Source organism: Sorex fumeus, unplaced genomic scaffold (assembly GCF_029834395.1).
Source record: "Sorex fumeus unplaced genomic scaffold, SorFum_2.1 ptg000038l, whole genome shotgun sequence".
NCBI lineage: Eukaryota > Metazoa > Chordata > Mammalia > Eulipotyphla > Soricidae > Sorex > Sorex fumeus.
The window spans coordinates 10,475,988-10,498,695 of NW_026606095.1; the positions used below are offsets into that span (position 1 = coordinate 10,475,988).

Sequence of the window (22,708 nt, forward strand, 5' to 3'; positions counted from 1 at the left end):
AACTCCTTTCTGTTGTACAGGGTATAGCACACAAGATCTATTTTTGTGGCAATAAAATGGCCTTCAAATCAAAAATTCATCCATGTGCATATTTGCCAAAGCAGTCATGTCCATCATAAATCCTTTAGCTTAATTACTCAGAATAGAAAGTTTTCAGTTCTGAAAGTAAACAAAGTTGTAACTGCAAAATCCCAATGCTTTCTCAAGAAAACCAATTTCTTTGTAATACTGGAGATTTTTTGGATGCTAGAGAATTGTTTTCTAAAGTTGAGCCTGGGTCAACAATGCCTAGGACTTGATCCACCTTTTAACTAGAATTCATATTGAATAATATTGGGCTTCAAGAAAGAATATTGCTCTTCTTTATGCTTTAGTTTCAAATTATGGGATAGTTTTTCCGACAATGAAAATATTGAACTGAAATTCCTTAAAACCTATAATCTGAGTAAAGTTTACACTGAAATACCAAATGGAAGAATGCATAAAATGAAAGTGAACTATATTATAGCATTATTTATTTGAATCTTTGCATGTGTTTGTTGCATCCTGTTACTATCAAATACAGTCCAATATGAAAACATTTGATCACATAGCTCCGTTAGCATCTGCTACATTTATCCTTCTATATATGGATGGATTTCCAGTGCTCTGGCAAGCTCTTACTTGGAAATACCACTTGTTATTAAAGGTTATTTAAAGGGCAACCCTTTTATTCTCAGAAAAGAAAAAGATATTTTTTTAGCTAAAAATTTCTTATAGAAAAAAAGAGCTGCAAAAATAATTAGAAATGTTAAAAGCAATTAGATGACTTTACTAATCAGGTTGGAAAAGACTGAATGCAAGAGAAAAATGACTGGAAATTTCCTTCTTAACCAAGTCTACTGCTATTTTTGTCTTTGACAAAGAAACATGACAAATACGAGTTTTTAATGACTGTGTCAAAATAAAATTGTGTATGATAGATCAGGATTGATGATACATGCACCTATTTGGGACTCTGAGGACTTGAGGAGTTCAATCACAAACTAATCAAAAAAGACACAATTGCTTTCTGTGAATTTATTTATTTATTTACTTGGTTTGGGGACCACACCTGGCCATGCTCAGAGCTTACTCCGGGCTCTGCACACAGGGACTATTCTTGGTGAACTCAGGGGCCATATAAGCGGTGCCCAGGATTGAACCCAGGTTGGTTGTGTGCACGGCAAATGACCTACCCACTGTACTATTGCTCTGGTCCCCCGTCAGTGAATTTATAAATTCATCTGAATTCAGATTATTGCCAGGTTGCTAAACAATTCAAGTGAACTTCAGGATATTAATTTTTGTTGCCTTCAAAGCAAATATGAGCTCTGTGAAGGTGACTTATGCATATCATGATTTCATTGAGAGTGCATTTAAAGGCTGTGGCAAGCTGGGAAGCTATACTCAGGATCTATTCATCTCATTTCTCTCAGACTCTTGTACAGACACAAGATAAGGAGCAGAAATTCCATACAAGAAAGTTCAGTAGCTCTGAAAACAAATTAAAGCAGAACAAGGTAGAAATGATTCAGTAAGCACCCCAGGCTGTCTTGATCAGACACAGGATCCCGGATGAAGCAACTCACAGAGGGCCTAGAATTAAAAAAAGCACTATTTAAATCCAACTGCTTTGCACCATGAAAATGAGATTGGTATGACAACTTCCTGAGCTCAGACGTCTAAATCACAATGAAGATTGGGATGGGGGAATGTTACGCTCATTAAAGGAATAGCTGATTTGGGCCAGAATAATAGTACAATGAGTAAGGCATTTGCCTTGCATGAGAAGGACCTAGGTTTGATCCCTGGCATCCCTTATGGTCCCCTGAACACCATGAGGAGTGATTCCTTAGTGCAGAGTCAGAACTAATCCCTAAACACAGACAGGTGTGCCCCCCACCATACCAATTAAAAAAAGCTTATTTAAACTTCAGAAAATGAAATAATACTTGGAGAACTCCAAACAAGTGACCTGTAGTTGTTTTTCTTAAAGCATTCTATTTATTTTGGGAGTAGGTGTTTTGGTTTTTTTGGGCTATTCTGTTTAGTACTCAGGGTCTACTTCTGGCTCTGTGCTCAGGGGTCACTCCTGGGGACGTTGGAACCATATGAAAATGTGGATTGAATAAGGGTCAGTCACAGTAGTACTGTTTCTCCAGCACAGTTTTGAAAGATTCTTTAGAAAATTCATCCTGCTTCAGAACATTAAAAAAAATAGCTAACGAAAAATAAAGCTCCTGGAAGAAAGCAACATAGAACTTCCAGAGAGATATGATAGGGTTTAAAGCACTTGTCTTGCATGTGGCTGACCCCAGTTCAGTCCCCAGCACTCATGGCCCCCTGAATACTGTTGGATGTGGTTCCCAAGCAACACTAGAGCTAGAGAAGCACCAGGTTCTCGGGCTGCTTTGCCTCCAAATCACTAAGAGAGATCTCCAAGCTTCCTGGGCACCAGTTGAGAGACCCCCAAATAAATAAATATCTAAAGAATAAACTACACGTGAAAGTAGGAAAAGTTGATGAACAGTATTTGCACATCAATACACTTTGTTTTGTTGTTGTTGTTTGGTTTTCTGTTTTTTTTGTTTTTGGGTTACACCTGGAGATGCTCAGGGGTTACTCCTGGCTTTGCACTCAGGAATCACTACTGGTGGTGCTCAGGAGGCCACATGGGATGCTGGGGCTTTAACCCAGGTCGGCCTCATGCTAGACAGGTAAGTTACCCACTATATTATAGCTCTGGCCCCAACAAAGTATAGCTTTATATATTATTCCCTCTAAGAGGATTTAGGTAATATGGTGTCCTAATGAAAATACATAGTCCAAACTGGGATTTGTGTAGGAAGCTATGAAAGTGAAAGACAACGGGTAAGGATCTTCATTCTCACCTCAGGTTTTCTGTATTCAAGTCATGGCACACTATAGCTTGACAGTTATGTAAGTCTCACCTGGCATATTACTGGTGAAATGAATTAATCCTAATGATTTTGAGAATTTAATAACAACATACATAGAATTCAAAGTGCTTATCACATCATTAGAGCTCGGTGAATCGAATTTTACTACTACTACTGCTATTTGTTTAGGGCTTGGGGGCCATACGTGGTTTAAAGAACTACTTCTGGCTCAGTGTTTAGGGGTCACTCCTGGAGGTCCTTGAGGGACCATCTGCAGTGCTGGACTCTACGCATGTGCCTCAGGCATATTGAGTCATTTCTCTGATCCCTCACTACTACAATTATATTATTATTATTATTATCGTTATTGTTATTATTATCATCATCATACTTGGGGCAAAGGAGATCGTGTTACTCAACTTGATGGAAAACAAACAGATGATTTTAAAGAACTTATATTGGGGGGGTCAGAGTGATAGTACAGCAAGTGAGGTGCTTCCCTTGAACCCCACAGATCTGGATTTGATCCCTGGTACACCATATCATTCCCTGAGATCGACCAGGAGTGATCCCCTGAACACAGAGAAAGGAGTAAGCCCTGAGAACTTCTGGGTGCGACCCCAAAACCAAAAACACAAAACTTGTATTTATATGATCAGTGCAAATATTCATTAAAGCCATTGATATAGTAGGGGTGTTGAACAGTTTTTCTGTCAATAACAATGAACTGCCTGAAACAATTATGCCCTTCCCCTGCCCGAATAGTTACCTTGCTTGCTAAGTTTGGGAAATATTACATCAGATGCAAAAATTATAAATATTGGATGTCTATGTTATTGTGATGCCATTATCACATGCTTTCAGTAACTGTATCCAAGAACACATACATTGCCTAAGAGATAAAAAAAATAATAATCATTACCTTGGCTGCCTCCCAGAGTAGCTAATCTGAAGACTTCTTTGAGGGTGAGACTTTTCTCATTTACCTTATTGATCAAAAGGATATTAGAAACCATCACCGCTCTTCTGATTGCATCAAGCATGGAGTATGAGTAGCCGCCAGCCACATCTATATGAGATAAAAACAAAGTCAAAAGAGTATGTTCAGGAAAAAAAGGATTTGGTATGTAAGTTTCATTTCTATGCTTTGTTTTTTAGTATCAAATATTCCACTTTACAACTACTTAAAAGAACATAGAAAAAAACCAGACTAACATTTAAAGGAATTCAACACCTATGATTAGTACCAAACATATACTTGTATTTATTTATTTTGGGGGGTGGGTCCCACCCAGCGATGCACAGGGGTTACTCCTGGCTTTGCACTCAGGGATTACTCCTGGTGGTGCTCGGGGGACCATATGGGTTGCTGGGAATCAAACTGGGTCAGCTGCGTGCAAGGCAAATGCCATACCTGCTGTGCTATGACTCCAGCCTCTTTTTTTTTCTCAAAATAAGATTTTTCTCTTCCATAAAATCATTTTCCTTTCCCTTTTCTGCCTTTCCTTTTTCTTTTCTCCTTCCTTCCTTCCTTCCTTCCTTCCTTCCTTCCTTCCTTCCTTCCTTCCTTCTTTCTTTCTTTCTTTCTTTTCCTATATTTATTCCTAGTATTGTTGAATGAGTCATCAAAAATTTGGTGACTGAAAAAAGCATAAATTTATTCTCTCAGCACAGTGGCTGCCACTTCAGAGCCTATTGGACAGCCATGTATGTGCCGGCAGTGACGAGGTAACTGCGGCCTAATGAGATGGGAGGTGAAACTGGCCCATCCTTCCTGCCCTGCTGAAAACACGAGTTGCCCCCCATGAGCGGCCATGGGCCCAGAGGCACACAGACCCAATTTGGAACCCAGCAGCTTTTGGCAGAAATCCCTCCAGATTTAATTAAATATCAGAAATCCAAAGTGGTGCAGCCGTGACGTGATATGCTCTTCATAACCAACAACAGAAAACAGATTATTTAACGATGCCCTTTCAGCAAGTCTGACTGTTGGGGGAAAATTCCAAATAAGAATGGTGCATCTTTTGTCGAAATAATGAATGCAATCAAGGTAGAGAGAGAGAGTTAAGTGGAAATCATTTGCCTCACATGAAGGGGAAGGAGAGGGATGGGGGGTATATTGGGGTTCTTAGTGGTAGAAAATGTGTACTGGTGAAGGGATGGGTGTTTGATCGTTGTATGACTGAGACTTAAACCTGAAAGCTTTGTAACTGTTCTCAAGGTGATTCAATAAATAAATAATAATAATAATAATAAATTATTCTCTCACAGTTTGGGAGACCAGAAGTCTGTTATCCAAGTAATGTGAGCGAGAGCCATGGGCACTATAAACACTCTCAAAAATCTTCTCTTCTTTCTTTGCCTGTCGACTTTCTTGCTCTGGCTAATCACTGCCTTCATCTTCAACGGACCTTCCCACTCCCACTTCTGCTCTCCTAGAAGGGCATTCATCACTGGATTTAGGGTCAAGACCCGCATTCCAAATTCACAGGAATAATTTCTGAGTGAGTTCTTTTGGTGGAAAGAGGCACTATTCAATCTGGCACATCTTTCGGATGATTAGTAAAACAAAAGAAAGAAACTTTAATACTTTTGATTTTAGAAACTTTAATACATTTGATTTTGTGGCCACACCAGATGTGCTCAGGCGCTACTCCTGGCTCTGTGTTCAGGGGTCACTCTTGAGAACCAATGACTGAGCTTTCTCTCAATCCCCAGATAGAAGAGTGGAAGAAAATATTTTTTAATTTTTTTTTAAGTTTATTGTGGAAATAAAGAGAGGAAGGAAAGAAACAGATTCAGACATTTTGCTCAAGAGAGAACACTGGCTTCTCCAGAGAGAAAACTCTTTTAGAAACTCTTATGTATAAAAATTGCCTGAATTCTCAGGTACATTGTTAAAAATCTGTCTGCATTGTTGTAACGATCATTTAGATAACATAAAATGAGATTTAAAAGAAGCTTCTAGTTCTGTGCTTGGACTGACTATTCTCTATTCTAATTCATATGAGAATTTGGGGAGATCAAAAAGCCACTCCTTTATATTTTTTCTGGAAAAGCTTTAAAATGAACTCGGTTATTCCAGAAAGTTAGTGAAATAAAAGAACAATGCTAATGTAGACAGTTTTATATTTTGCCAGACATCATGGAATATGAAATAAGATTTTTAATGATTTATAGTACCTAACTATAATTCAATTGAAATATTACTTTTGACAAGAACAAATGTAAAAGTTAATAAAATAGCTTACATAAATAAATTTTAAGTATGTTATCATGCTTTATCAGAGGATGAATATAGTTATTGATAACCAAATTTGGACTGGAAAGATGGAAGAGCAGGTATAGTGTTTGGCTTGCAAACAGCCAACCTGGATTCAATACCTGGCACCAAGTGGTTCCCCCTGAACCCACCAGGAATGATTCCTGAGCACAGAGCCAGAAGTAAGCCCTGAACACCACTTAATATTATCCCAAAACCAAAAAATTAAAATTAAAAAACATACCATACACCAGGGCTCTTTTTCTTGGACATTTTGGGATATATATATATATATATATTTTAGTGCATATGTATGTACATTTAAAAATAATTGCCTATTCAGTGATAATCCTAGATTGATTTTTAGTTTTATGTTCAGTTAGCTCAAGTTTCCTTCGATAAAATTGTATTTTTTAAAAGAAAATGCTTTTCTTTCTTTAACCATAACAGTATTGTAAGAGAATAATTCAGTTCTTTAACAAGTTTAATTCAGTAACCATTCATCAAACATTTATTTTACTATGTCATCAAACTAAGAAAACATATGATTTAAGAAAAATATATATTAAGTTTTGAAATATATTTTTTACTTCTTTATATATTGATAAATCAAATAAAGTGTTAAATGTAAAGAAAGGATAAACACACGATTACTTGAATCTGGGGAGTATCATGCTAGAAAAAATGAGTCAGAGGGATAGATACAAAATGATCTCACTCGATTCCTACGCCCCTCTCGGAGAGCCCGGCAAGCTACCGAGAGTATCTCGCCCGCACGGCAGAGCCTGGCAAGCTCCCCGAGACGTATTCGATATGCCAGACACAGTAACAACAAAGTCTCCAATGGAGACGTTACTGGGCCCGCTCGAGCAAATCGATGATCAACGGGAGGGCCTTACTTACTTACATATGAAGACTATAAAGAAACATAGTAGAGGAACAAAGGGAACAGAAACTGACAACTGGACTTCAGTAGCGGGTTTACCACAGGGAGGGACGAGAGGAGTTGGACAGAATTGTGGAAGACACTGGGACAGTGATGGAGGGAAGGAGGCACTCTAGTGGAGGGCATGGTGAAGGAATATTTTATATATGAGACCCCACCATTTATACTTTTATAGACCATGGTACTAATATATATATAGAGAGAGCAATAGCACAGTGGGTAGGGCGTTCGCCTTACAAGCGGCCAACATGGCTGACCCGAGTTCGATTCCTCCGCCCCTCTCGGAGAGCCCGGCAAGCTACCGAGAGTATTGGATATGCCAGACACAGTAACAACAAAGTCTCCAATGGAGACGTTACTGGGCCTGCTCGAGCAAATCGATGATCAATGGGAGGGCTTTTACTTTACTTTACTTACTATATATATATATATATATATATATATATATATAACAATCACTATAAGATATGGAAATATATAAAAATTGAATTTATATTATAAAATAGTTGTATAAAAATGGGAAAAGAAACAAAACAAAAGCAATGCAGTTAGTATACTCTGAATATGGAATATTAAAATGCTCATAGTCGTACAAATAAGTTGGTGAACTGAAAGAGAAATAATGAACTTCTATAATATACAGACCAGTTTTAAATTGTGGATCAAAGACTTTTTTGCTTTTGTTGACTTTGATGAATTATTCTGCAAGCATGAACAATAATTTACTCAGAAAATAAAAATAACTTAAGCTATCTTAACAATTGCTAAAAAAAATCCAGTTAAATGACATGAATGCTATGTTAACATAAATGAAAACCAAAAGGTAAAAATGATGAAACAGTGGGGAATGGGGAAGAGAGAAGAATGGTGTTTTCTGCCTCAAATTAGAGTTCAGAGCACTGAACTGAGTGAAGATTGTATCAGGATCTTGTTTTTTATTAGTTGACAACACCTCTCGGCTCTGAGAATCAAACTCACTGTGTCTGCTTGTGCTTATGTGAGATGGCAACCTGAAGTCCAAGCTCACAGCACACTCCTCCTGCATGCACTCTAAGCCATTAACTGTGACCCAAAGAGGTTGGGAAACTACAGGATGCATAACCATCCTAGAGGAGAGGGAGGCTCAGATCTTGTCCCATGGAGCTAAGAAACTTGCCATCTCTAGTGGGTAAGGTGGTGTCAGTGTATAGAATCAGACACCTCCAACGCAAAACACTGTCACTGTCACTGTCATCCTGCTGTTCATCAATTTGCTCGAGCGGGCATCAGTAACATCTCACAACAAATTCTGAGATTTGTTGTTACTGTTTTTGGCATATCAAATCCAATTATAAGAAAAGAAGAACAATTAAGTTTTGCTACAACTTGGACTATAGACCGAACATGATGGCCACTTAATACCTCTATTGCAAACCACAACACCCAAAATGAGAGAGAGCGCAAAAGGGAATGCCTTGCCACAGAGGCGGGGTGGGGTGGGGGGGACGGGGTGGGAGTAGTAGGAAGGATTCTGGGACCATTGGTGGCAGAAAATGGGCACTGACGAAGGGATGAGTGCTCGATCATTGTATGACTGAAGCAGAAGCACAAAAGTTTGTAAGCCTATAACTGTACCTCACAATGATTCATTAATAAAAAAATTTTTTTTAAAAATTTTCCTACAACTTGGTTTGAATCAGAGACATCATGTGAAGCCAATAAATCAGAGGAAGAACAAATGTCAGATTATCTCACTCACATGTAGTATATAAAGAAATTAATCCAGGGGATGGAGAGTATTCAATGACAACAAACCTGTGGACATTGGAACAGAACGTAGGCTACCCACTTAGGGGGTGGGAGAGTTTGAAGGTGAGAAAGAACAAGGTGGACTAGAAGTGACAGAGGGACATTGGTGAAGAATCTGATCCTTTGGTGTTGGTGTAGGTGCAGTAATTTTGAACACAACACTGTCCACACTGTCCTCCAGTTGTTCATCGATTTGTTCGAGCGGACCCAGTAATGTCTCCATTGTGAGACTTCTTGTTACTGTGTTTGGCATATTGAATACTCTCGGTAGCTTGCTAGGCTCTCCAAGAGGGGCGGAGGAATCGAACCTGGCTTGGCCGGGCTAGCTGCGCGCAAGGCAACACCCTACCACTGTGCTATCACTCGCTGTGAGTTTGAACACCAAACTCATTAATATAAACACTACTGTAACCATGTTACCTCCAGACCAAAAAAAAAAAAAAATTAAATATTAAGCAGAAAAAAGAAATAGGGAAGGAAGAGCACATACTCCTAGAAATATCCTCAGATGATATCTTTCAAGGTACAAATTGGGCCGAAGATCTAGCCAGCAGGCCAACACAGGGCAACTGCTGCAGCAACACAAAGTACTTCATTTACAATACTCAATGAAACAAAGAAATAAAAATTTATTACGAATAATAGATCCGGTGTAAAATCCAGAGGAAATTTTAATAGTGGAATAATGAAATCAAGCAGCCTTCCTGGAGGAGAGTTTAAAATGACAGCTATAACCAAACTCTCTCTTATTGGGTGTTGTGGTTTGCGAAAGAGGCAATGCCATCCCATTTTTTAAAAAATTAATAACTATAGTATATAGCAAAAGTTCTTGGTCAACTTTTCCTTATCCATTTTTTTTTAAAGAAATAAAAAAGAAAAACCAGTATGCTGCTGCCTTAATATCTGTGACCACATCAGCTATTACTACAAGCTCACTGACTCAAGACTGAAATTGTAACTAAAAAAATCATAATTCCTGCAATTCAAATAAAATGGGAAACAATAACCTACTCTAAAATGTCTCCTCAAAAATACTGACATATCATGTTGTGCTGTTGTATGTCATAAAAAAATTAATTGCTTGGTATAAAATGAACTGAAACTTGAATTATCAAAAAAAATGAAGAAAACCATCCATTTAATAATGTACATTTCCAAAGCTCTTAAATATCAGGAAGATAAAGGCATCAAAGAATGAAAATTAAACTGGTAGGCCCTGTGTGAAAAAAGATTTTATTTTGTTCATTTACACATAGGAATAAAAGAAGTTTCATGGCAGATGCCTAGACATTTGGCCTCATTCACACTGTCAAAGTGAGCAACATTGCATAGGAGAAAAAAACAATTACAATGTACAATGATCAAAAAGAGACCTCTAATTCAACAGCTGCTTGGAATACCCTTCAGCAGACTTAAGACTGCTTGTGGGATTTGTAATCTCATATTGTTAAACACTGCTTAAAAACATAAACAAATTCTTAATCTGACTCAGAGTTCTCATTGCTGGCGTTCGAGCCAACTTGAGCTCACTAAGGCATGGGCAAAAAATTTCTTTTGAGAGACTATTTGTGATCTGTGCTAGTCCTGTGATTTGTTTCCAAGTTTTTGAAAGTGAAAGCATATAAACCCTAACACGAAAAGCTACTCATAAGAATAAAATGGAAATGAAAGATAAGTAAAAGGTAAATAAGGTAAAGGCCCTCCCGTTGATCGTCGATTTGCTCGAGCGGGCCCAGTAACGTCTCCATTGGAGACTTTGTTGTTACTGTGTCTGGCATATCGAATACTCTCGGTAGCTTGCCGGGCTCTCCGAGAGGGGCGGAGGAATCGAACTCGGGTCGGCCATGTTGGCCGCGTGTAAGGCAAACGCCCTACCCGCTGTGCTATCGCTCCAGATAAGTAAGGACTAAAAAACAATTACAATGACATATATTTTATAGCTCAGTTATTTTTTTTCTATTGAATCACTGTCAGATAGTTACAAAGCTTCCATGCTTGTAAGCCATATAAATGATGGAACACCCCCACCCCTCCACCAGTGCACATTTTCTACCAGTCCCAATATCCCCTCCCCTCTATCCCAACACTTCCCCTGCCTCTATGGCAGACAACTTCCGCCATACTCTCTTTGCAATATAGATACTGAGGGCATTATGGTTTGCAATAGAGATACTGAGAGCTATCACATTTGGTCCTGTATCTACTTTCAGCACTGATCTCCCATCTAAACGATCCCTCCAACCATTATTGACTTAGTGATCCCTTCTCTATTCCATCTTCCTTCTCCCCCAGCTCATGAGGCAGCTTTCAACTATGAAGCAATGTTCCTGGCCCTTGTTTCTACTATCCTTGGGTGTCTATCTCATATTATATTTTATATTCCGCAAATGAATGAAGTCATTCTATGTCTGTCCCTCTCTTTCTGACTCATTTCACTTAGCATAATACTCTCCATGACCATCCACTTATAAGCAAGTTTCATGACTTCACCTCTCCTAACAACTGCATAGTATTCCATTGTGCAGATGCATACCAAAGTTTACTTAACCAATTGTCTGTTCTCGGGCACTCAGGTTGTTTCCAGATTCTGGCTATTGTGAACAGTGCTGCAATGTACATGCAGAAATGACTTCTGCACTGCACTGTGCACTGTCCTCCTGTTGTTCATCAATTTGCTCAAGCGGGCCCAGTAATGTCTCCATTTTGAGACTTGTTGTTACTGTGTTTGGCATATTGAATACATCACGTGTAGCTTGCCAGACTTTGCCGTGCAGGCGAAATACTCTCGGTAGCTAGCCGGGCTCTTGGAGAGGGGCAGACGAATCGAACCTGGCTCGGCAGGGCTGGCTGTGCGCAAGGCAAACGCCCTACCGATGTGCTATCGCTCCAGCCTATTGTGTCATTTCCACTGTGCATTTTCTGCATCCTCGATATATGTTCCCAGAAGTGGTGTTGCGAGGTCATATGGAAGCTCAGTTTCCATATGCGGGGTCATATGGAAGCCCAGATTGTTTTCCAAAAAGGCTGGACCAGTCAGTCTTCCCACCACAACGAGAGTCTCTTTCTCCCCACATCCATGCCAGCACTGGTTGCGTATCTTAGTTCTTATACTAGAAACATGGATCATGGATTTCAGGCTAACCTCATTGGAACTCCTTCCATGGCATTATTTTTTTATTTCTTTTTTAATTTAGTCTTTGTGAAATTACAATGCTATTCATGATTGGGTTTCAGACATACAGTGTTTCAACACCAACCCCTTCACCAGTGTCCACTTCCCGTCAACAATGTCCCCACTCTCTTCCCAGCCCCAAATGCTTCCCACTCACCACTCTGCCCCTATGAGAAGAGAGTCTTTTTGAAACATAAGTTTTTGCACTGTGATTTACAGTACTCTTACTGAGGATTTCATGAAAAACACTTTACCGCCTTTCAAATCACCTCTTCCTCCTAGTCAAACATGGCCCTCGACCATCAATGTTGCCCCCTCCCTCTCCTGTCCCCCAGTTTCTCTCAATGGTATGTTTCCTACTGAAGACCAGTTTTCATGTTCTTTGGGCATTTATTATTTCACCATTATGTTTATTTATATCCTGCTGAGACGGCTCATTCTGTTTCCGTTTCTCTCCTGCTAACTTCAGGCAGAATGATACTCTCAAGATCCATCGATGTGGCAGCACACTGCATGATTTTTATCTTTTCTTATAGTTGAGTAGTGGGCTGGAGCGATAGCACAGCGGTAGGGCATTTGCCTTGCACATAGCCAATGTGGCCGACCAAAGTTCAATTCCTCCGCCCCTCTCAGAGAGCCCGGCAAGCTACCGAGAGTATCTCGCTCGCATGGCAGAGCCTGGCAAGCTACCTGTGACGTATTCAATATGCCAAACACAGTAACAACAAAGTCTCCAATGGAGACGTTATTGGGCCCACTCGAGCAAATCGATGAACAACGGGAGGACAGTGACAGTGACATAATTGAGTAGTATTCCATTGTGTATATTCACCATAGTTTCTTTATCCAGTGATTTGTTCTTGGACACTTCCAAGTAGCTAACAGATTTTGGCTACCAATTGTGTATAGGGGCACTGTTTTCTTTTTTCTTTCTGGTATTTGGTTGTTTTATTGGGGCGTGGGAGCACAACCTATGGTGCTCAGAGATTACTCAGAATCTGTATTCAGAAACCATACCTGGCAGTGTTTGGGGATGCTGAGGATCAAAAGCTCGATCAGCAACATGCAAGGCAAACACCCTACCCACTGTACTATTGCTCCAGCCTCTATTTCTGGTTTTGGGGCCACACCCCACGAACGATGCTCAGGGGTAACTCCTGGCTTTACACTAAAGAACTACTCCTGCTGTTTGGGGACCACATCTGATGTCAGGGTGTTGGAAACCAGAATCCAGAATGCTAAAGCCCACAGATGGAATGCTGCCCTCAAGGCAAATCTTCCTAGAAGAATTTCCCCTGAAGCAAGTCCTTTATTTATTTATTTATTTGTTTATTTTTGCTTTTTGGGTTACACCTGGCGAGGCACAGGGGTTACTCCTGGCTTTGCACTCAGGAGTTACTCCTGGCGGTGCTCAGGGAACCATATGGGATGCTGGGAATTGAACCTGGGTCTGCCGTGTGCAAGGCAAACGCCCTACCCACTGTGCTATCTCTCCAGCCCCAGCAAGTCCTTTAGATCAATGTGTTTATATTTATGTTGAACCAACACCCACAGATAAGCAAAAGCCTAATCCAACTAAAAATGTTTGTTTTTCTCCTGATGTTTACTGGTTCTAAGCAATAAATACAGTGAGCTGAGGATAGTCAGGGCTCTCAGTCTGATAGGCTGCTAGCCAGCCCCCACAGACACACCAGCCCTGCCGCCCCCCCCCCCCCATCCCATGTTTCTTTCCTCTTATTTCAGTCTCCTCTTAGTTCTGGTACTGCCTTTGCTTCAGACCTGTTCACTTGAGTCTGGTACTCAGCACCAGGGATTAAACCCAGGTCAGCAGTGTGCAAGGCAAACACCCTACCCACAGCACTATTGTTCTGGCTCCGTGTGGAACTATTTTATTACTGCTTCCAACCTCACTATTTTATTATCTTAAGGTATTGCACTGTAGCACTGTCCTGTCCTCCCATTGCTCATCAATTTGCTCGAGTGGGCACCAGTAACGTCTTCAGTGTGAGACTTGTTGTTACTGTTTTTGGCATAGCAAATACACCATGGGGAGCTTGCCAGGCTTTGCTGTGTGGGTGGGATATTCTCAGTAGCTTGCCAGGAGGAGGAATCGAACCTGGGTCAGCCACGTGCAAGGCAAATGCCCTACCCACTGTGCTATCAGCACTACTTAAGGTATTACTACCAGATAACATATCATTTTTTTTTTTAGCATTGAACTATTACTCCAAACTTAGTTACATTAGAAAGTTATGTGTTTCCCCAGATGGAGCAGTGGAGGGTACAGGTGCAGTCTCCTCTCCTACTCCAGATGAAATCCCAGCAACCAAGAGCTTACACAGGCAAGACACAGATATTCGGATTCCAGAACTAAGTCTCCAAGCCGCATGGCGGAGCAGAGTTGGGCAGTCTCTCCCCGGCTCCCCACCCACTCTTGATACCAGAAGTCAAGTCCATAACCCGCCTCCAGGTGCCATCCTGGCAAATCCACAGCCGGGGTCCAGAAACTCCCAACTGAATCCCAAAATGGATTAGCTCCCTACAGAGATGTCTCTGGAACCCAACCATTGACAATCTTAGAATTCCAGAAGTGTGCGGCTGCTTTTGCGGCTGTACAACCTCTCATAATATTCAAAATAAGCCATGGAAAATAAATGATCTAGCGTCTGCCCCTGGCAGGCAGGCTTGAATGGTGGTGGGAAAATTTGAGCAAAATATAATAACCAAAATTAGAGAGAGAGTATCGTGGAAATTGTCTGCCATAGAGGTAAGGTGAGGACTGGGATTGGGGGCGGGGGGCAGACAATGGGGACATTGGTGGTGGAAAATTTGCACTGGTGGAGGGATAGATGTTCAATCACTGTATGGATGAATCTCAAACATGAAAGCTTTGTAACAGTATCTCATGGTGATTCAATTAAAAAAAAATGAAAAGAAGATTATGTACTTAAGTAGCCATTTTGCCAGAGCTTCAGATGGTTTGCTACTAACCTGTACCCAGCCCGATCTTCACATTATGCTTCAGGACTTCTAGCACATTGAGAAAGCCACTGCTTAGCCTGGAGAGAGAGAGAGAGAGAGAGAGAGAGAGAGAGAGAGAGAGAGAGAGAGAGAGAGAGAGAGAGAGAGAGAGAATCAAAACAAGGAATCCAGGGGGTTCCAACAAAAAAAAATCTCCACTAACAACCCAAATGGTCATGCCACTGAAATGTATTTCCCATCTTATCTGCTCTAATGTTGGTGCAAATATATTAGTCAAGTTAGACCATCTAAGTCCTAGAGTTCAGAAGAGTTCAGAAGGACCATAAAGTAGCTTGAATCTGTGGGTCAAAGTTATTCTAAGGAAGGTACAAAAAAAGCAGGGGTCAAAAAGAAAAGGCAGGGAAAATTAGCAAGGAAAAATTAAGGAATAAAACCTTCAATTAGTTCCAAAGTCTTACCAATCTTAAAATAATTTCTTTAGAGTGTAGAGAAGCAATACAATGGATATAGCTCTTGTCTTGCACATGACCGGCCTGGTTTTCAATCCCCAGCACCCCTCATGGTCTTCCAAGCTCAGTCAGTAGTAATTTCTAAGTGCTGAGCCAGGAGTAACCCTTGAACATCACTGGGTCTGGCCCCCAAATGATAACAACAACAACAATAGCAACAACAACAATAACTTAATCAGTTCATTCTTGTGTGTCAGAAAGTAGAAATAAGACGTTTTCTTTCTTCTGTCTGGAATGTATTACCCTGAATGAGTAGGGACTAACAAAATCAAAGAAAAGGAAATATAACTGCAAAACGGAGTGCAAGATGCCAAGCTCAGAACTGACAGTTCAGATGCTGCCACTGGGCTCCACAACAGTTGCCACAGTTAATTCCTGGGTAGAATTCCTCACCTTGTGACTCTGTGCTTAGCATCAGATATGCTGTGCTGTCTTTCTAAGAGACAAAGGAAAACCAATGCGACTCTGAAGGAAGGCAGAGGTCTTGTCTGATGGAAAATGCATGTAACAATACTTTCCCCGGCCCATTTGTCTGCATGCCTAAACTTCTTTGTTTTTTGGGAAGGAAAATAATCATTTAAACAAAAATATACATAAAGTATAGAGCTTAAGCCTCCCTTTGAAAAGCTGGATCATGCTTAATTTAGATGTGTAACTCACCCAAGAGGTGCTATCTTTCTCCCCTATCTGGTCATTAGACTATAATGAAGGCCACTAAACTCTACATGAATAAGATTGTCAAGTGCGACTACTTTATGCCTGAAAACATGAAGCTTCTAGAACCTCCCAATACCTCAAAAAATATAATACTGTAAATAGTTCCCACATTGTCACTAACATTACAAGTTTTTTTTATTGGCAAAACCCCTAAGACTTCTAACTTTCAGGACTTCCACATTTTTCTCAGGATGGGGTTGGGGGTTCGCTTCAGAGCTGCTATTGCCTACTTTATTCTAATTTGGTTGGTCAGAAGATCCAGAAAATTACGGTTCCTTCAGCCCCACAGTGGTCCTTCACAATATATATGTGTATTAGGGTGTAATCATCCAGCTGCTCTATTAACACACCTCAAAGGGGTTTGCTCACTGAAAGATTAAATTCCAAAAGTCCACAGTGGTAACTTGCTTAATGATGCCCTCTTTACTGTGTATCTTCCCTTCTCTTTCTTTTTTCCCTAAAGGATATTCCAGAGATCACAAACTAAAAAAAATGGCTAGTACAGAAATTCTTATCTCACAAATCTGCTTTGGCAAGAATCCAAAACAAAAGGGAAAAAGATAGTCACAAGATACTACAAATTATAGCACTGTATAGCACTGTCCTCCTGTTGTTCATTGATTTGCTCGAGCAGGCTCCAGTAACGTCTCCATTGTGAGACTTGTTACTGTTTTTGGCATATCGAATACATTATGGGGAGCCTGTCAAGCTCTGCTGTGCAGGCGGGATACTCTCAGTTGCTTGCCAGGCTCTCTGAGAGGGGCGGAGGAATAGAACCCAGGTCGGCCGGGTGCAAGGCAAACGCCCCACTGGCTGTGTTATCGCAGAAGCTAAATAATGTGTGGAATGGTGTGATCGCTACATAACTGATCAACCCCAAGTTGCATGTGTGGGGAAGAAGTTGTGTTCTGAGTCAACTAAAACTGAAAACTTAGAGATTCTTTGCCTAAGTAAGGATTAATAACCGGCATCCAAGTAGCTTCATCCTGGGATCTATGCATTGCCTAAAATTAGATGCAACATTTTTATACCTATGACTTTATTTCTGAAGATACTTCTCATTCACTTACACATTTATGATCTTTCAAAAAGTTATGAACCAGTTATAAATAATGCTTTTGCAATCTGGGTATTCAAAATAGGACAGGTATCTCCTATGTCTCCAGTAGAAAAATGTGGATTGTTGATTTTTGAGTAGCATTGCATCAATTCTTGTTGTTTGTACATTTCCAATAGTTTTCACAAGAAAAAGCAATGGAAAGTCAGTCTCTAAAACACATATTCCAGTGCTTATTTGTATATTCTTAATATCACTCGTTTTGAATCCTTTCTGTTGTGCTGCCCAGTGTGCTATTTTACACAAAAGTTTTAAAAAATTATTGAGATGCCATGGTCTTGAAATGCAAATGAACTTTACAAAATGTACCTTTCTGTATGTGCTTTTTCTTCCCACTACCCCACAGATAAGCATCTGTTTCTCTAGTTCTCATCCCTGCCGAACACAATTACAGGAGAGAGAAACTGGAAGAATGACGTAAAACAAAGGCATACAGTTGTTCACTCATAATGTGAACATTCATAATATGTCACATAAATATTATCTGCTTACGATAAGTTAGAGTTGGGACAATGGGAGATTGATGCTCCTCGTTCTCTGAAGATGTTCAGTTCTTCAGAAGAAAGGTAGCAGCCATGTGCCATCACTGTCTGGAAAGAAGAATGTCTTGCATGGAGTTTACTGATTACATCAGCTTAAATTAAAGCTCATACCCAACACAGTATCATAGATGCAGACAGACAGAAGTTTGACTTGGCTGGTACTATCTTACAGAGTGCATTTATGGATTTTCTCTATCAACCCCCTGTGTATAAGTTACATCTCAAAAAAGACTTATAGGCAGGGGTCAGAGTAAAGGGGGTAAGGCCTTGCATGCCGCTGATCTGGGTTCAATCCCCAACACCCCAAATGATCTCCTGAGCACAGCCAGGAGTGATTCCTGAGTGCAGAGTCAGGAGTGACGACTGAGACTCACTGGATGGGTGACCCAAAAGCCAAAATCCAAAACAAACAAACAAAATACTTGTAGACATATTTTATTAAAAAGTCTCAGCTTATCTGTAAAATTACTATTTTACTCTTTTCGCTTTTAATTTATAAAATAATAAGATTGGTCCAGGGGGTCATCATAAGCTATACAAGCAATTCAAAGACATTCTGATTCCTTCATGTCCACTTTTGAAAATAGTCAAGTTACTTTTCATGGTGAGCAACTGGTTGAATACCAATTGTTCCAATTCTAATCCTTCGTTGGGCAGTAGAAGTTATTGGAGTGATCTTGCATAGAGCTATTTTATTTCTCTCCTTAGTTAAATATAGGTACCAATAAATCATGTAATTAGCATTAACTCATCTATAAAAATTAAATATAACATCAAATTGTATTAAGCTAATATTAACTCACCTATATTTACACTTTAATTATATATTAGAAAATGTAGTAACTAATTAGAAGAATAATATTGATCCATAAATGCAGGCATTGCATACATGATAAAGTTCTTTTAAAATTATTTGCTAGGTGGGGGGGGGGGATGCTGGGACCCATGGGGATGGATGACGGGCACTGGTGGAGGGATGGGCACTTGATCATTGTATAACTGAAACCCAAGCACAAGATTTGTAAGCCTATAACTGTACCTCATGGTTTTTCACTAATAAAAAAAGAAAAAATAAATAAAATAAAATAAAATTATTTGCTCATTAGTACAAAATTTCATCCACATAGCTTTCTCTTTTGGGAGGCATGATTCAATGAACACAGAATTATATTTGAAATAAACTTTTCTCAACTTCTGTCCAGTTAAAACAGACATAAAAATTGAAGATAAAATTTTAATTATATGGAAATGCTTGTAAAGGAGGAGGAAAATTATAGTGTGGCATTCTTGATATTTATGCAGAATATTAGCTTTTAAACTAGTCATATTCATATCTCTATTACATAGTCCCCAAGAATTTGTGTCTCTATAGTTAAATCCAGCACACAGTTTGTATAGTTCACTAAAGGTATACCGCAATGAAGTTTCTCCAAAGATTATAATTCAAATTATTCAATTATAAAAGTAATGCCCTTTAAACGCTTTTGCCTTGATTAAAGATGAAAAGCAAGAAGTCTTTCTACTTTCTCCCATAGAAAAGTCACCTTTAATATTTAGTGTGGGTCTTCTACTAATTTTCATGAAATGCGCACACACTCCACACATATAAAATACCAACAATATTATGTAAACATTTTCCTTTATGAATCTGTATACCTCATTTTTTGTGAATCTTAGATAAAATTCTAATAATGTATGCTCTATAAACTAGTTTTTCACTGACACCAATTTTAAAGTTTTATGTGTAATTAACATTCTTATCTTTTTTTTAAAAAAAGCAAAATTCTTGGAAGTACAGTTACCAATTCAAGTAGATGTATGAAACTTATTGTTTCAATAGATACTGACAAAATGTTCTTGGACAAAATAATATCACTATCCTCATTGAAGCACCTTCAAGACCATTTTAAACTATATACAAATGCAGCACGCAAGTCTGAGTATTCCTCTGGTTTGGAATACATATGTCTCATTGTGACTAAGGTGGAAAAACTTACATTTAGAAACATCAATTTACACAAATTACATCATGTTGCACAATTTACCTTATTTGTCAGAAGATTGTTTTTATCATACACATCTGTGTAGTTTTTATAACTGGGATATAAGTTTTTCACAGCTTCAACTTCATCACGATTTTCACTTATGTGGCTCTAGGAGAAAAATAGTATTAAAATTTTAATTAAAAATACTATTATACATTATACTTCCTCCCCCATCTGTGTGGATGGTTTCTACTTGGCTGTATAAAGACAACAAAGACTGCATATGTTTTATTTAAAAATAATTTTATGTGTATAGAGAAATAGATACACAAGCTATATAAGATACACATGAAAAAGAAATGGCTGTCATGAACAGGTACCGCTCTTACAATGTTTTTAAAATTCTAAGCTATAGCAAGAATTTTTACTTTTATTATTGTAGTCATATACATACAAGACACAAACATTTGGAGGCACACCTGGCAGTACTCGCCTATGCCCAGGAATCACTCCTCCTCACTGGGTCCCAGGGACTATATGGGGGTCCAGGGATTGGGCATGTGTCAGCTATAAGCAAGGCAAGACTTGAGTTCAATTCCTGGCATCCCATATGGTTGTCTGAGCACTGCCAGGATGAATTCTTCAGTGCAGATCCAGGAATAATCAGGAATAATCTGAACATAGCTCGGTATGGCTCCCCAAAGGGAATATATACATTCCCATGTTCATAACATCATTATTTACAATAGCCATGCACATAGAATGGGTATGTCCATCAATGGATGAGTGGATAAATAAGTAATGTGTATACAAGCTAATATTCAGTCACTAAGAAAAAGAAACCTTGACATTTGCAACCACATGGCTAGACCTTGAAGCCATTTGCTAAGTCAAACAAGTCACGGTCACGGTTCTCCCACTGTTCATCGATTTGCTCGAGCGGGCCCAGTAACGTCTCCATTGGAGACTTTGTTGTTACTGTGTCTGGCATATCGAATACTCTCGGTAGCTTGCCAGGCTCCCCGAGAGGGGCGGAGGAATCGAACTCGGGTCGGCCATGTTGGCCCCGTGCAAGGCAAATGCCCTGCCACTGTGCTATTGTTCTCCCAAGGGTCAAACAAGTCAAACAAGTCAGAGAGGAGAGACAAAAATGACTGACCTCGACTATGGGCCTGACTATGGCTGTGCATAAATATTCAACTACAGAGTTGATGATTATTTTTTTTTTAAGTTACCATTTTGGGAAACCAGGAAAACATAGCTGCCCGAGATTTTATCTACTGTACCCTATAGCTGCAAGTTTGATAGGGATACTAAGAAGTGAAATTTCTGGGGAAGGAAGAAACTTTAAAGGGTAATTACCTAGATTTCTGGTAATAGCAATACATCCTACAATTCTTAGGGAAAAAAACTGGATTTTTTTCATCTGTCCTCTGAAATTGAATTTGAAATGTCAATACTCCAGAGAAAACTACTGACCTAAGACTGAAAAGCTTCAAAAGCTGAACCTGTGACTTGTGCTGTCTGCAGGCCTGAAAATGTTGAAAATCACTACCCCAAGAGACGGGAGTCTGGGGTCCGGTGAGAGAATAAAAACAGATATTTTAAGCATTTAAAACAGAGACTCACTTGATTTTGGGGGGGGGGGGATATATGGTGATGCTCAGGGGTTACTCCTGGCTCTGTGCTCAGGAATGACTCCTGGCAGTGCTTGGGGGCCCATATGGGATGCCAGGGATCGAACTTGGGTTGGCCATCTGCAAGTCCTACCAGCTGTACTATCACTCCAGCTCCTCTCCACTTTCTTATGTTCACTGGGAATTAAGGATTTAAAGGAATGAAAAACAAAATCTATGTATGTGAAAACCCAGTCAATGATCCTCCCTCTCACACCAAATGTACTTTCCTTACGCAAAGAAACAGAAAACACTACCACTAATTCCTAACTGCCCCTGAGGTTACTACCATACCCCAGTATGGTAATTCCAGCCAGGCAGGGGTGGAGCAGCAATACCACCCACTTTGGGAAACACTGAATTAAACACGAGGGAAACTGAGATACTTTTCCTACAGATAGAACAAAGAACAAAGTAGAAACTCCATGTAAGTGGCCTCTACATATCACCGGCTTGTGAGTAAACTTGAAATGTTTGCAGTTTTTTTTGTTGTTGTTGTTTTTGTTTTTGCTTTTTGGGTCACACCCGGCGATGCACAGGAGTTACTCCTGGTTCATGCACTCAGGAATTACTCCTGGTGGTGCTCAGGGGACCATATGGGATGCTGGGAATCGAACCTAGGTCAGCTGCATGCAAGGCAAATGCCCTGCCCGCTGTGCTATTGCTCCAGCCCCATGTTTGCAGTTTTTGATACCATAAGAGTGCAAACACTTTTGGGGTGGAGCAATAGCACATAGGGTAGGGTGTTTGCCTTGCACTGAGTCCAACCCGGGTTCCATCCCCAGCATCCCACATTGTCCCCTGAGAACCCTGAGATCACCAGGAGTGATCGCTGAATACAGAGCCAAGACTAAGCCCTGAAAACCCCAAACTGACAAAAAAATAATAATAATAAAAAAATGCAAACATTTAAAACCTCGGGACATTTTAAGAACATCAAGGAAAATATTAAGTATTATATTTCATAACACTGAGTACAGGGCTGGAGGGATAGCACAGCGGTAGGGCGTTTGCCTTGCACTCAGCCAGCCCAGTCGAGCAGGGTTCGATTCCTCCACCCCTCTCGGAGAGCCTGGCAAGCTACCGAGAGT

At 39.8% G+C, this 22,708-nt stretch overlaps 1 protein-coding gene across 1 annotated transcript in view; it reads right to left on the reverse strand.

The window, feature by feature from the left end:
• Nucleotides 1–22,708, reverse strand: part of GDA (guanine deaminase) — a 116,364-nt gene that overhangs the window by 5,094 nt on the left and 88,562 nt on the right. The window contains exons 8-11 of the mRNA XM_056118787.1: nucleotides 20,002–20,109; nucleotides 17,907–18,004; nucleotides 15,081–15,148; nucleotides 3,844–3,990 (exon numbers count right to left, since the gene is read on the reverse strand). Coding sequence (XP_055974762.1) covers nucleotides 3,844–3,990; nucleotides 15,081–15,148; nucleotides 17,907–18,004; nucleotides 20,002–20,109 — 421 coding nt within the window. The remainder of the gene's footprint in view (nucleotides 1–3,843; nucleotides 3,991–15,080; nucleotides 15,149–17,906; nucleotides 18,005–20,001; nucleotides 20,110–22,708) is intronic.